The following is a 14,604-nucleotide window of genomic DNA, read 5'->3' on the forward strand; positions in this document are numbered from 1 at the left end:
AGGTACAAGTCTCGCGATGAGTTTTGCGCCGATGTCAGACAGATGTTCATCAACTGCGAGGTATTCAACGAGGACGACAGTCCCGTGGGGAAGGCCGGACACGGGATGCGCAGTTTCTTCGAAATGCGTTGGACCGAGATTACCGGCGCGCCGCCACCGCACCAGCATCCGCAAACGCATAGCTGAGGATCGGTGCGTGCACGCAACACCTGCAACAGTTTTGCCCACTTCTACTACTAAAGATGGTAGCCGGGAAGAGAGAGTCCATGGAGAGGAACACACACGTACACAAATACGCGCGCGGGTACACATATATAATACATACACGTACACACGCACACTTTGGAGAGCCGTCGAGAGAAGAGGCACCGAACCGAAGGGGCGCGTGAAACATCTTCTATACACAAACATATATATATATATATATATATATACATACACACACGTACAGATACACACACGGTTTCCGGGCGCACAGACGTCGACCTCGTTCTAGCGGTCGACCAGTTTACGCAACGTCGTCGTTTCCGATAGAAACCTTCGTGAAAATGCGAGCGAGAAACGTCTCTTTCCTCCTACCGTGCGCGCGCGCTCGTTCGCCGCCACCACCATCACCACCACCACCACCACCACCACCACAACCACCACCACAACCACCACCACCACCACCACCACCACCACCACCACCACCACCACCACCACACCACTACCACCACAACCACTACCATCATCGTCATTACCACCACTCCCCCTCCCCTGAGAAACAAATGTACACCCTCCCAAACGACGCACGTTCGTCACCGTCCGAGCGCCGTTCACGTTGTTCGCACGATCGACGCGCGTCTCGAGATCGTCGTCCACGTTTGGTTATGTTCCAATGGCTCCGTACTTCCCCGTAGTGCCTCGAGAAACGATCCATACGCCTCGAGATACGGACCTATGCGCCTCCACGTGCGTCGAGCGACGTTCCCCGATTCTACGACCGAGTAAACCCCCCCATTGAGCAGCGCGGGGGGCCGATCGGTTCGCGCGCGCGGTGCAGGGTTACAATTCGAGAAGAGCTTTTCGGAGAGGGGACACCGAAAGCTTCCCAAACCCCATCCCCGAAACCCCCACCCTTCACCACACGCGCACAGAGACCACACAACGAGAGATTTCCAAGCGCCGGTAGATTTAGGGAGCTTCTTGACGATGTGAAACCGCGATTCGCGACGCAAGTGAAAACGAAAAAAAAAAAATTGAAAACCTCCCACCTCGTACACAGGAACGGGATGGAAACACGATATGCAAAATGATGGTCACTGGTACTTACCGAGAGAAAGGGAGCGAGAGAAAGAGAGAAAGAAAGAGAGCGAGAGAAAGAGAGAGAGAGAGAATTTTTTGCCTAAGCGAGCACCACACCCTAAGATGTAATTTTGCGATCGTATTGTACAGGCTTTAGCGTCGACTCGTCGGCAAAAGAAATATTTTGCGAATTTAATGAATGTGAACGCGTCGAGCGAGGAAGAGGTATATATGTATATGTATATATAAGAAATTCTATATATACATATAAGTGTATAAATATTGAATATAGTGTATATGTATACTATATAGATAGCCACACGAAACATTGCAACACTCACGCGAGCGAACACCTTTTTACGCCCGCGGGTGAACGTCGGCACGATTAAATAAACGAAGAGAGAAAGAGAGGGTTAAACATTTGCTGCAGTGTAAGATACCGATCGAGTGACAAAACCGAGTTGATCTTCCAATTAAGTGTTAACGCTTATGTTAACGCCGTTCCCACGGATTCTTTTTTGCATTTCTTTCGTCTTCGTCTTCGTCTTCGTCTTCTTCTTCATCTTCTTCGTCTTCGTCTTTTTCTCGCCCCACTTGGTTCGTGCTGGAACGATCGCGATAAATCGAAACGCGGGACGCGGCAGCTCGACGTGTAAATCTTGACAAATGGTACGCACCGGTACTTCAGGCACGGTTACAATTCCGGTTCGCGACAATTATCGCGTACACGCTTGCGCAACATTGCTTCCGCCCTGTTTTTCTTTTTTTATTTTTCTCTCTCTTTCGAAGCGTGCATCGTTTACGGTTCATTATTTTCTTTACTGCCGAGACGAACTTCCCGATAAATATTGCGCGACAGCGTTGGGGAAACTTCGATCGACGAGTACGTTCGGATCGATCGTTGGTCGCTCGCGATCATTGTTGTATTAACGTAACATTTGAAACGTTTGAGCGTCACGGTGTACTCTGGACGTTCGAGAAACTAACAAACACATGGTACAGAATTTCGTGGGACGCGTAGTTTTTCCAATCGGTTGTTCGTTGACCGGATAAAACTCCGAGTCAACGACTTTATTATTTTTTCGACGTCGAAAACGGATCCTCGGGATTATCCGGAGTGCGTAAATTTAAGCTTTGCGAATTAATTTTTAAACACGAGTACCACTCCTGTCGATGTAACGTTTGGTACACGTTTGTTTTTACGTTGTTCGAGTACTTGTGTAAATTTCTTTTAATCATCGACGATCTTTCGAATTGCAAATTGTTACGTCCGTTACGACGATATCCACGATTCGAGCAGTTGCGAAAGTGATCAATTTGAACAATGCAATAGCCGTGCAACGACACGACGATAAAATTTCACCGACGTATCGATCGATCGATGCTCAACTCTGTCACGCGAGCGCGAGTACCTTGAAACGAAATTGATTGTAAACGGGTGCAATCACTCGATGCGACCGAAGCCATTTTGCGATCATTCCCCGCAGTTTTCCGTTCCTCGACGATCGTACTTCGAAACGAACGTAATTCGGTGGACTCTCGAACTTCGATCTTCGCGTTCGATTCTACCGATTGAATTCGATCGGTGATCGAACGAAAGTCTGTCGCTTCTCGTAAACGGAGAATCGCGTGTTTCCCAAAAAGAAGGCAGCAGAGCGATCGTGTTTTCGTTTCACGAAAAAGGAACCCAATTCTTCGTCCTCCGTGGCGCGTGGTAGTGTCGCTATGATCGTGCAAGTGTTTTCGAATTCTTTTATCCGCGTCGAGCTCCTCCTCCTCTTCCTCCCGCTCCTCCTACTCCTCCTGCTCCTCCTGCTCCTCCTCCTCCTCCTCCTCCTCCTCCTCCTCCTCCTCCGTGAGCAAGACCTCGTTTAACGAATCAATTGTTGTTCTCTATAACGAGGGAGATTCTTTCGAGCGACTCTTCGACCCTCGTATAGGGTCTATATTAATAATGGTGAACGATAATCTCTTTTGGGAGAGTTGTACCCGAGGTGACAAGGGGTGGGGGGCACACACACGTTTTAAAATGGGAATAATACACTCGTGTTGTGCGCGGAGTCGTCGTGTATGGGCACACGGTTTGCGCGCGCATGAACGAGAACGAGGTGTGTCGGTAGCGATGATTTCGTGGTGATTTCTAATTAACCCCGCGGGGGGTAACTTTTATGTAAGTGTGACCATCGCGCGAACGACAAAACAAATCAACAAGAAACGTTCACAGTAATTCTTGTTTTTTATGTAATTGATGTACATTATTGCTCGTAATAGCGGATAGTTATGTAATAACGAAAGAGCGAAAGCAAGAGAGCGAGCGAGCGAGCGAGCGAGAGAGAGAGAGAGAGAGAAAGAGAGAAAGAGAGAGAGAGAGAAAGAGCGAGCGAGCGAGCGAGCGAACGAGAGAGAGAGATAAATAGAGCGTCGAGAGGGAGAGAAAACATAGAGCGTCGAGAGGGAGAGAGACAGAGAAGTGGTGTTCCGGTCGTAGTGATTGTGCTAAACATTCGTAGTTTGTAAAAGTATTAGCTAGATTGTAAAAGAAAATGCCGCGTGAAAGAAAAACGACTACGATGATTGAAGAGAAAAAAAAAAAAAAACGATAATTAAATAATAATGTGCGGGGTGCGGCTGAACATGCGAAACGGGATGCACCGTGGGACGACGTCCCGACGCGATCCAAGAACGATCGAACCCGGTAAGATCGTAACGAGTAAAACGCGCGTTTATCGATCGATACGTGATTTTTTCGTACGGTTCTTTCGTTTTTGTTTTTGTGTTTTCTTTTTTTTTTTCTTCTTTAATTTCGAGAACGCCACCGAGAACGATACATTCTTATCGAACACGTGTTTCGAATCGTATTCATCGAGTGAATTGCGGCGATCGTCGATCCACTTCTTTTTTCATCTTTTTTCCTTTTTCTTTTTTTTTTTCTCTATTTTTTCTTTCTCCTTTTTGTATTATCGTAGACAATCGTCGGTTCTCGCAACGACGAGACTGTGTAGCTATACTGAACGTTCTCGCTTGATTTCACGAGCGCAACATCGGGGCATTTCGCGATCTTACCGAATGTTCTTGGGATCGTACGTCGGCAAACGGAAGAATGTACGCGTGGAGATGTGTAACGGTCACTTTATGCACGCCTTGCACCCTCGTATTATAGCCGATGCATTAGACATCTCATACATTCAGACACACCACCACCACCCAACAAGAACAACAAGAACAAATAATTTTTTAAGATTCAATTATTATTTAAATAGTACAGTTACATTGTTAGTATGAATAACGACGCTTTTTATACGAATTTTAGTTTTTAACGTCGATCTTATGATATATTATATGGTATAATGATAATGACAATGGTAATAACAATAACGATAAATGATATCGATAATGGAACAGATTAAAGAGAAATGGAAAAAATGCGCAAATGAGAAAAAGGGCGTACGAGAAAACGATAGAGAGAGAGAGAGAGAGAGAAAGCGAGAAAGAGAGAGAGAGAACGAGAGAGCGAGCGAGGGAGAGAGAGAACGAGAGAGTACGAAAGAGTACGAGAGAGTACGAAAGAGTAATTTGAGAGAACGAGAGAGAACGAGAGAGAGTACGAGAGAGAGAGAACGAGAGAGCGAGCGAGGGAGAGAGAGAGAGAGAGAAATAGCGAGAGAAATAGAGAGATAGCGTGATTGAGTGAAATAGAAAGAAGGTGTCGAGAGAAAGGCAGTAAGAGAGTGTGTGTTTAAGCTAGATGATTGTCTATAGTATAAACGAAGGCATACGTTAGGTAGCCTCGATGCTATTTAAACAGACTTAATTAATGTATTGCAAATGAATTAATAAAGTGTAAGCGAAGCGTGTATCTGTACAGTGAAATCTTTTTTCTAAGTTATTTGGATCGTTCGTAATTCGAAGACAGGTTTAGTTCTATTTTACCCCCCATTGAGTCGTAGATTTTTTTATTATTTATAATTCGCCTACTATGATCTTTAAATATCGAATTGCCAATGTTTTTCTTACATCATAAACGGTCATGTCTACGTCACACATATTAAAATTTATTCCTAAAATGCAATGATACATTCTTAATAATTAATACTTTAATGTTTGGACTCGTAACATATTTGGTTAAATAATTGACAATAAAATAGTATAATAATAAACGAACCAAACTACTCATAATACTGTGAAACCAGTAGCGCTGTCCGTGGTAAAACGCCCAAGTTTGTAGTTAACCAGTTTCTCCTTTTCGACGTTAGATAGCGAAATGAACATAAGTTACTTGTCTCGATAAACCATGGATAAGGTATCGACAGAAGGTATTACAAAAGTATTTATACAAGGAATTCACGCATGCGAAATGTGTATTTAGGTTAATAAATAATACAAATATAGAATATCTTGGATGATTCTTATAGTAAACCCTTCATTCTCCGTCCAAAAACCCTTTCAAGAACTATACGAATTATTCATCGAGTACATTCCAATAATATATTCAGAAATTCATTGCCGTTACAAAAATGTTCTGTTAGAATATTTCATTTGTTTGTATACCACAAGAAACTATTCTAAATTCATCCATTAACCAATTAGCTCGCGATTGAAAGTCTCAAAATCGGCCAAACATTTTAGAAAATGTTCGATTTTGGAACTGTGGATATCATGAGATCATGAGCGTCGAGGAGGTATTTCTACTTCGCGGTTACTTGGAAATAACGTCAAATTCCAGCAATATCCGCGAATTAACATTTTGCGGAATTTTCGAATGAATTTCTGTACTTTTGCTAAAATTTTTCACCGATTTCGAGACTTTGGTATCAGAAGAACACGATATGCGAGGAGGAAACCGTTCGCCTTTGCAGATTTCGCAATATCTTGATGTTTATTTATTATAATTATTAACAACCATCGTAGGACCATAGTTTAAACAATTATTAACAATGCCCTAGTATAAATAATGGCTTAAAAGCCATCAATTTCTTGAAATATCCGCTTAAATCGTACAAATGAAATCGAAGTAACGGTAAGTCACCTTCTCGAGGGTATAAATAGAACCGCCGGCTGCCGAAAATTTCATTCGCCCGGGAGCCTCCGCGGCGGACGGAGCTCCCCCTCTGGGGGACCTCGACCCTCAGGGGTAGAGTGGCCCGACGCGGAGAAGGGCGGATCCGCGGCGGGGTCGCGGAGGACCCGCGGCGGACGGAGCTTCTCCTCCGGGGGACCCGGACCCTCCGTGCCAAGGGGCCCCGACGCGTACCCGCGGAGGACGGAGATCCTCCTCTGAGGGACCTGCACCCTCTGGGACGACCGCGTCGCAAATTGCCAAAACTTTTGCTAAAATTTTCCGAAAATTCTCAGAAATGACGTCAATTTCGCGAAATTCCGAAAATTCTCAGAAATGACGTCATTTTCGCGAAATTCCGAAAATTCCCAGAAATGACGTCATTTCCAAGAAGTGGCACGATAGGAATACCTCCTCGCACTTCATGTTCTCCTGATACCAAAGTCTCGAAACTCGTTTAAAATTCGCGCCTCAAGGAAATTCTTGGAAATGACGTCATTTCCAAGAAGTGGCACGATAGAAATACCTCCTCGCACTTCATGTTCTCCTGATACCAAAGTCTCGAAACTCGTTTAAAATTCGCGCCTAGAGGAAATTCTTGGAAATGACGTCATTTCCAAGAAGTGGCACGATAGGAATACCTCCTCGCACATCATGTTCTCCTGATACCAAAGTCTGAATTTCGGACCAAAATTTTAGAAAATTTTTGAACTTTCGCTAAATTTTTCACGGTTTTCGAGACTTTGGTATCAGGAGAACATGATGTGCGAGGAGGTATTCCTATCGTGCCACTTCTTAGAAATGACGTCATTTCCAAGAATTTCCCCTAGGCGCGAATTTTAAACGAGTTTATGTACTTTAACTAGAATTTTTCACGGTTTTCGAGACTTTGGTATCAGGAGAACATGAAGTGCGAGGAGGTATTCCTATCGTGCCACTTCTTGGAAATGACGTCATTTCTGAGAATTTCCTCTAGGCGCGAAGTTTAAACGAGTTTCTGTACTTTAACTGGAACTTTTCACGGTTTTCGAGACTTTGGTATCAGGAGAACATGATCTGCGAGGAGGTATTCCTATCGTGCCACTTCTTGGAAATGACGTCATTTCCAAGAATTTCTTCTAGGCGCGAATTTTAAACGAGTTTCGAGACTTTGGTATCAGGAGAACATGATGTGCGAGGAGGTATTCCTATCGTGCCACTTCTTGGAAATGACGTCATTTCTGAGAATTCTCGGAATTTCGCGAAAATGACGTCATTTCTGAGAATTTTCGGAATTTCGCGAAAATGACGTCATTTCTGAGAATTTTCGAAAAAATTTTAGCAAAAGTTTTGCAATTTACGACGCGGTCGGCCCGGAGGGTGCAGGTCCCCCAGAGGAGGATCTCCGTCCTCCGCGGGTACGCGTCGGGGCCCCCTGGCACAGAGGGTCCGGGTCCCCCGGAGGAGAAGCTCCGTCCGCCGCGGGTCCTCCGCGACCCCGCCGCGGATCCGCCCTTCTCCGCGTCGGGCCACCCTACGACTTAGGGTCGTGGTCCCTCAGATGGGGAGCTCCGTCCGCCGCGGAGGCTCCCGGGCGAATGAAATTTTCGGCAGCCGGCGGTTCTATTTATACCCTCGAGAAGGTGACTTACCGTTACTTCGATTTCATTTGTACGATTTAAGCGGATATTTCAAGAAATTGATGGCTTTTAAGCCATTATTTATACTAGGACATTGTTAATAATTGTTTAAACTATGGTCCTACGATGGTTGTTAATAATTATGATAAATAAACATCAAGATATTGCGAAGTCTGCGAAGACGTGCGGTTCCGGTGAATGTTTTGTCGTTTCCGCGATTGTTATTAATATTTATGGACATTCCCAATATCAGCATTACAATGTGCACCTTGTTCGTGCATTATAAATCATTAATTACTTTACAAATATTAATTTTGATCGAAAGTTGAGAAACATATGAATACCACGTTTTATTTTAATTTTCGATCAAATTTAATTTCTATAGGCAAATCAATGATTTACAAGGCATAAATAAGATTCATTCTGCAACAAAAATTTTCGAAACATGCGTAAATGTTAATAGCAATCGCGTGGATGTACAAAAATTCACTGAAAACATTCCCCTTTGCAGTTTTCGCAATATCCTGTAGTTTATTTATCATAATTATCAACAACCGTCGTAGGACCGTCGTTTAAACAATTATTAATAATGTCCCAGTATAAATAATGCCTAAAAATATCATTTTGTTTCAATATTCTTTGTTCGCAATGGAATTGTTGTCATTGAGTTCCAACCAACATTGTCAAGGCTACACGTATCGATTATCGATTCACAAAAGTTTATCACGAAGATTTTTCTATCTAAAAAAGCGATTAATTGAATTTCGACGCTTTCAAGTCAAAAATGCAACTTTTATACGTATTGTGTAAATTATAAGAATTAAATAAATATTAAATTAATGTACCAAATAGACAGTTATTAGTTTCCGTGCTTAAAAACTTTACGAAACACGTTTTTACTTCAAATCTCCATCAAAATCAATTTCTATAAGTTACTTAATCATTTGTAATGAATAAATAAGATGCACATTGTTCGATTGATATTGGGAACATGCATAAATGTTAATAACAATCGCGGAAATGGACAAACATTCACCGAAACCGTTCGCCTTCGCAGATTTCGCAATATCTTGACGTTTATTTATCATATTTATTAACAACCGTCGTAGGACCGTAGATTAAACAATTGTTAACAATGTCCTAGTATAAATAATGGCTTAAAATATCATTTTATAGAAATATTCGATTAGATCGAACAAAGACAATCGAAGAAACCGTGCGATAAAATAAATGAATATTTCTCTACATATCGAAATTATAGTTTGCATGCATGCATATATGTTCTGAACGCTCAGTGACACACATATGTTACACGGCAATGAAGTGAGTTACCATCTACTGGAGAATTGGTAAACTACACTTCAGGTGTGAAAACCTCTGGCGGAGAAACGCTCAAGTTTGTCGAGGAATTGTTCTGATTTCCACGAATAGATGGCGCAACAAGCATAATTTACCGACATTACAGATAAATAATTCCATTTGTATGATATTCCCTACCGTGCGATAAAATAAATAAATAGTTTTGTACAAACTTTTGTATGTTTCATCTTTCGAATAAATGTAAAATTAAACCTTCCACGGTATATTCTAGCCTTCCTTTATACATTAAAAATAATCTTTAATACCTCGAAGTCAAGGCTTCACGTATCGATTATCGACTCACAAGTGTTTATCAGGATAATTTTTCTATATAGAAAAGCGATTGATCGAATTTCAGCACTTTTGAGTAACAAATACAACTTCTACGCGTATTGTGTAAATTATGAGAATTAAATAAATGGTAAATTATCGCACTAAATAGACAATTATTACTTTCGGTGCTTTAAAATTTTACGAAACAAGTTTTTACTTTGAATCTCGATCAAAATCAATTTCTATAAGTTACTTAATCATTTATAATGCATAAATAACATACATATTGTTCGATTAATTTTGGGAACATGTATAAATGTTAGTCACAATCGCGAAGATTAACAAACATGTTCTGCAATAGATCACAACCCATATAATTACCACGTTACAAATGGTTGGAATTGCGCGTTCAGAATATATTTGCATGCATACAAACAATAATTTCGATATGTAGAGAAATATTCATTTACTTGGTCGCGCGGTAGGGAATGGCTTTCGAAAGGAGATACTTATCTGTAATGTCGGTAGATAATGCTTGTGGAGCCATCTATTGATGAAAGTCAGAACAATTCCTCGACAAACTTGAGCGTTTCTCCGCCAGGTGTTTTCAGCCCTTAAGTGTAGTTTAACCTTTTCTCCAATAGATGGCAACACATGTAATTACCACCTTACAGGGATTTGTAATTGCGGGTTCAGAATATATTTGCATACATACAAACTATAATTCCGATATGTAGAGAAATATTCATTTATTTTATCGCACGGTTTCTTCGACTTCATTTGTACGATTTAAGCGGATATTTCAAGAAATTGATGGCTTTTAAGCCATTATTTATACTAGGACATTGTTAATAATTGTTTAAACTATGGTCCTACGATGGTTGTTAATAATTATAATAAATAAACATCAAGATATTGAGAAATCTGCAAAGGCGAACGGTTTCCTACTCGCATATCATGTTCTCCTGATACTAAAGTTCCAAAATCGGCGAAAAATTTTAGGAGAGGTCAGAATTTGATTTGAAAATACCGCAAAATTTTAATTCGCGGAAATTATTGGAATTTGACGTTATTTCCAAGAATCCGCAAAATAGGAATACCTCCTCGCCAATCATGTTCTCCTGATACCAAAGTTTTAAAATCGGTGAAAAATTGTAACAAAAGTTCAGAAATTTTCTAAAATTTTTGTCCGAAATTGATACTTTGGTATCAGGAGAACATGATGTGCGAAGAGGTATTCCTATCGTGCCACTTCTTAAAAATGACGCCATTTCCAAGAATTTCCTCTAGGAGCGAATTTTAAATGAGTTTCTGTACTTTGGCTAAATTTTTTCGCCGATTTCGGGACTTTGATATCAGGAGAACATGACAGGCGAGGAGGTATATATTTTTCGTGGATTGTTGGAAGTGACGTCATTCAATTATTAAAGTGATTCGTAGGAATGCAAGTAAGGGGGAGGAAAGTTATAATTAAGAGACTCGTAATATTCTGGACATTTTTTATTTATTTAATAAAATATACATATTTCTTCCAGTTACCATAGTATTCCTAGATTCTCTCATCATACTTTAAGTATCTAACATTCTTATGCGCCGTAAAAGTTTTCTACATTGTAATATACAATTTTTCTTACTCTCTAAGTAATCAGTATACGTACCTATTATTTAAATGATAAAAGTTATTCTATATTCGCCGCCAATTAGCCCGGTACTAGCCGCGGCGAACAATAATTGTCCGTTGCGAGTAATACCGATTACCAGGTCTCACCACGTGGAGGTTGCTGCGAGTGAAGACCCGGAGAGAGATAGATGGAATCGAAGTTCCATCGATCTCCCTCGATACGCAATATAAACGAAGATACTAAACCGAGGAGATGGAAGGAACTTTAACTCCTTCGATCTCCTCGTTTGGTTCTGTCGAACAATTACATTGTCGAAGAGAAGGAGGGAAAATTAGGAAAGTCGCGGCGCGAACGGTGAAGCTGGTCCTACTAGGTCGGTCCCGTTTCCCTTTGGTGGGTCCGATTTGATAGGAAGTGGTCGACTGCCTATCAGTGGCTAGCACCGATTACCAAATGTGCAACCGACATCCAATGTAATTCGTGGTGGGTACATAAAAGGTTACTAGACAGCATTGGTCAGCATTGGTCAGCATTTGTCAGCAGTGGTCAGCAGTGGTCAGCAGTGGTCAGCAGTGGTCAGCAGTGGTCAGTAGTGGTCATCCCAGTGTCACCCGGGTTCCATGCTAGTCCGTGGAGAGTGCAGGTATCCAAATGGGGGAAATCTGTCCACTTCGGAGTCTCCAGGAAGAATGAAATTTTCGTCATCTGCGGGCTTTATATGTACCCCTCACAAGTAGACTTTCCATTACTTCAACTGCCTTTGTTCGATCTAACCGAATATTTCAATAAATTCGTGGCTTTTGAGCCATTATTGATATTAGGTTATTGTTAATAATAGTTTAAACTTTTAGTTGTTAATAATTATAATTAATGAACTTCAAGATATTCCGAATTCTGTAAAGACGAATCATTTCAGTGATTGTTTGTTCCTGTACAAGATTGTTATTAACATATAAGTATATTCCGAATATTTATGTTACAGTATGCATCTTATCTGTGCAGAATGAACGATTAAATAAACTACGGAATTTAATTTTGATAGAGATTTGAAATAAGAGACGTTACTTCACCAGCAAAGAATATTTCGGCAAAATGATATTTTGACTATTCTTTATATTAGGACGTTTTTAATAATGATTAAAATTATGATTTTATATCGGTCATTATAAATTATGATAAATAAGCATCGAGATATTTAGAAATCTCTGATCACCGACACTTTCAATGAATTTTCCTTACTTAACTCGATTGTTATTAACATTTGCGCATATTCGCAAAAACATGGAAGAAGCAGAAGATTTAGGCTTCAATTTGATTATTGAAGCAATACGTTTCGTCAAGTGCTAAGAAAGTTGTGGCTCTCTGAACATTACCATTTTTAGAGTACTCGAGTAGCGAAGAAAACACGAGGTGTGAAAAAGCAAGAGTTTCGTAAAATGGCTGTATCTTCGTTAAAAATAATCCGCCCTCGATACGGTTGTGACTATTTTAAAGCCAAATGATTACGCTTTTCGACAATATGAGCAACGAATTGGGAACCCGACTCTTTGTGGGCAAATATTCATCTCGAACACTGGCAATTTTTAGAATTTGGCAGCCCTCCTTTCAAGTGACGATTTCGTTGTTCATCGACAAAGATAAACTAAACCGAAACGGGGAAACGATTACATGTCAGCCAGTAAAGTTCACGTACTTCGATACGTCTTATCCTGTCGACTGCCACGGACTGAATGACGACCTACCTCTGATAAGTCATTGAATTCCTGTTGGACTTCGAGTGGAGTACAATCCGAGTTTTCACCGAAGCTAGTGTTTCGCCGAACGAGGGATTCGCGGTATCATTGGCCCTCTATGTCGAATAACATTGTCGGTATTTAGTCACGGGGATCGAGGATACCTCGGGTAAAAAAAAAATGTAAATTTAAAACCCAGGAGTGTCAGAATGACGTTTAAGTTGACAGTAATTTCGGTTTTTCCATATATCTTAAACATTATACATATCTCAATCTACATTTCTAACAAAGGATTATTCATCGTAGGTAATACAGAACTAATCGGTTTGCGAACTTAAAATAATCTTTTAAGATAAAAGAATAAATCTAATATTATAACGGAAAACTTGTTGCATATGCAAGTGACTGTGCAGCTAGTTCGAGCGGTCGATCACGGGTGCTTCCGGAGGAAGATGTTGCGAACACAGGAACAGACATCCGGCCCACGCTTGCGTGTTCTGCCGAGGAGTTGAGAGAAACGCAACACTCTTCTAGCGGAGTGGAGGCGTCGCGTATTTCCTCTTCAATTGGGCCCATTAAAGGGAAACGAGACCGACCTAGCAGGGCCAACACCACGGTTTACGGTGGGTCTTTCCCAATTTGGCCTCATTTTTTCCATAATGTAATTGTTCGACAGAACCAAACGAGGAGATCGAAGGAGTTAAAGTTCCTTTCATCTCCTCGGTTTAGTATCTTCGTTTATATTGCGTATCGAGGGAGATCGACGGTACTTTGGTTCCATCTATCTCTCTCCGGGTTTCCGCTCGCAGCAACCTCCACGTGGTGAGACCTGGTAATCGGTATTACTCGCGACGGACAATTATTGTTCGCCGCGAGGAGTGCCGAGCTAATTGACTTGCGAACTTAGAATAATTATTTAAGATATAAGAACAAGTAGAATATTGTAAAAAAACATTTTTATATTACGTATGAAAGTTTGAATATGTTAATGAAACGAAAGAATGCTATTGTATCTCTAATGTATTGATGAACTTCAATAAATTCATTTTGGGTAAAAACAGAAGCTTTCTTTTTTCCTTGGCTTCCTTTCATTTCCTTAACCCGATCTTATCACATTGCTAAAACTATTGCGCGGATTTCTGAAATCGATACACCATTAACAAAAACATTCCGCGAAGATTATCTCACCTTCTTGGCTATGATGGTCCACTGATACTAAAGTTCGAAGATCGACAATTACATTTGAAACTATCATCAAATTACACTTCGCAGAATTTCTTGGAATTGTAATTTCAAAAAACCCGCGAAAAATGAATACCTCCTCGGCTATCGTGTGCTCCTGATACCAAAGTTCCAAAATGGGCGAAAAATTCTAGTAAACGTTCAGAAATTCGCTTGAAATTCTCGCCACAGTTTAATTCGCGGAAATTCATACAAATGACGTTATTACCAAGAAATTCCGCGAATTGAACTGTGGTGGGAATTTCAAACTAATTTCCGAACATTTCTCGATCTTCCTCTACATGCATTACAAACGGAATTACTAAACCGAGGAGATGGAAGGAATCGAAGTTGCTTTGTGCATCAATACTTGATAAGTATTACGTAACATTGTCCCCGATTTCGTAAACTCAATTTCACACAAAAAATTCATCAAA

The 14,604-nt window shown here is 40.8% G+C and overlaps 1 protein-coding gene across 8 annotated transcripts in view; it reads left to right on the forward strand.

The window, feature by feature from the left end:
- The window catches only part of LOC143152402 (bromodomain adjacent to zinc finger domain protein 2B), a 190,844-nt gene extending 185,704 nt beyond the window's left edge, over window positions 1-5,140 (forward strand). For all 8 annotated transcript variants that reach the window (XM_076322472.1, XM_076322478.1, XM_076322477.1 and 5 more), the window contains one exon: window positions 3-5,140. In XM_076322472.1, coding sequence (XP_076178587.1) covers window positions 3-186 — 184 coding nt within the window. In that variant the 3' untranslated portion in view covers window positions 187-5,140. The remainder of the gene's footprint in view (window positions 1-2) is intronic.
- The last annotated feature ends 9,464 nt before the right edge of the window (window positions 5,141-14,604 follow it).

Source organism: Ptiloglossa arizonensis, chromosome 10 (assembly GCF_051014685.1).
Source record: "Ptiloglossa arizonensis isolate GNS036 chromosome 10, iyPtiAriz1_principal, whole genome shotgun sequence".
Lineage (NCBI taxonomy): Eukaryota > Metazoa > Arthropoda > Insecta > Hymenoptera > Colletidae > Ptiloglossa > Ptiloglossa arizonensis.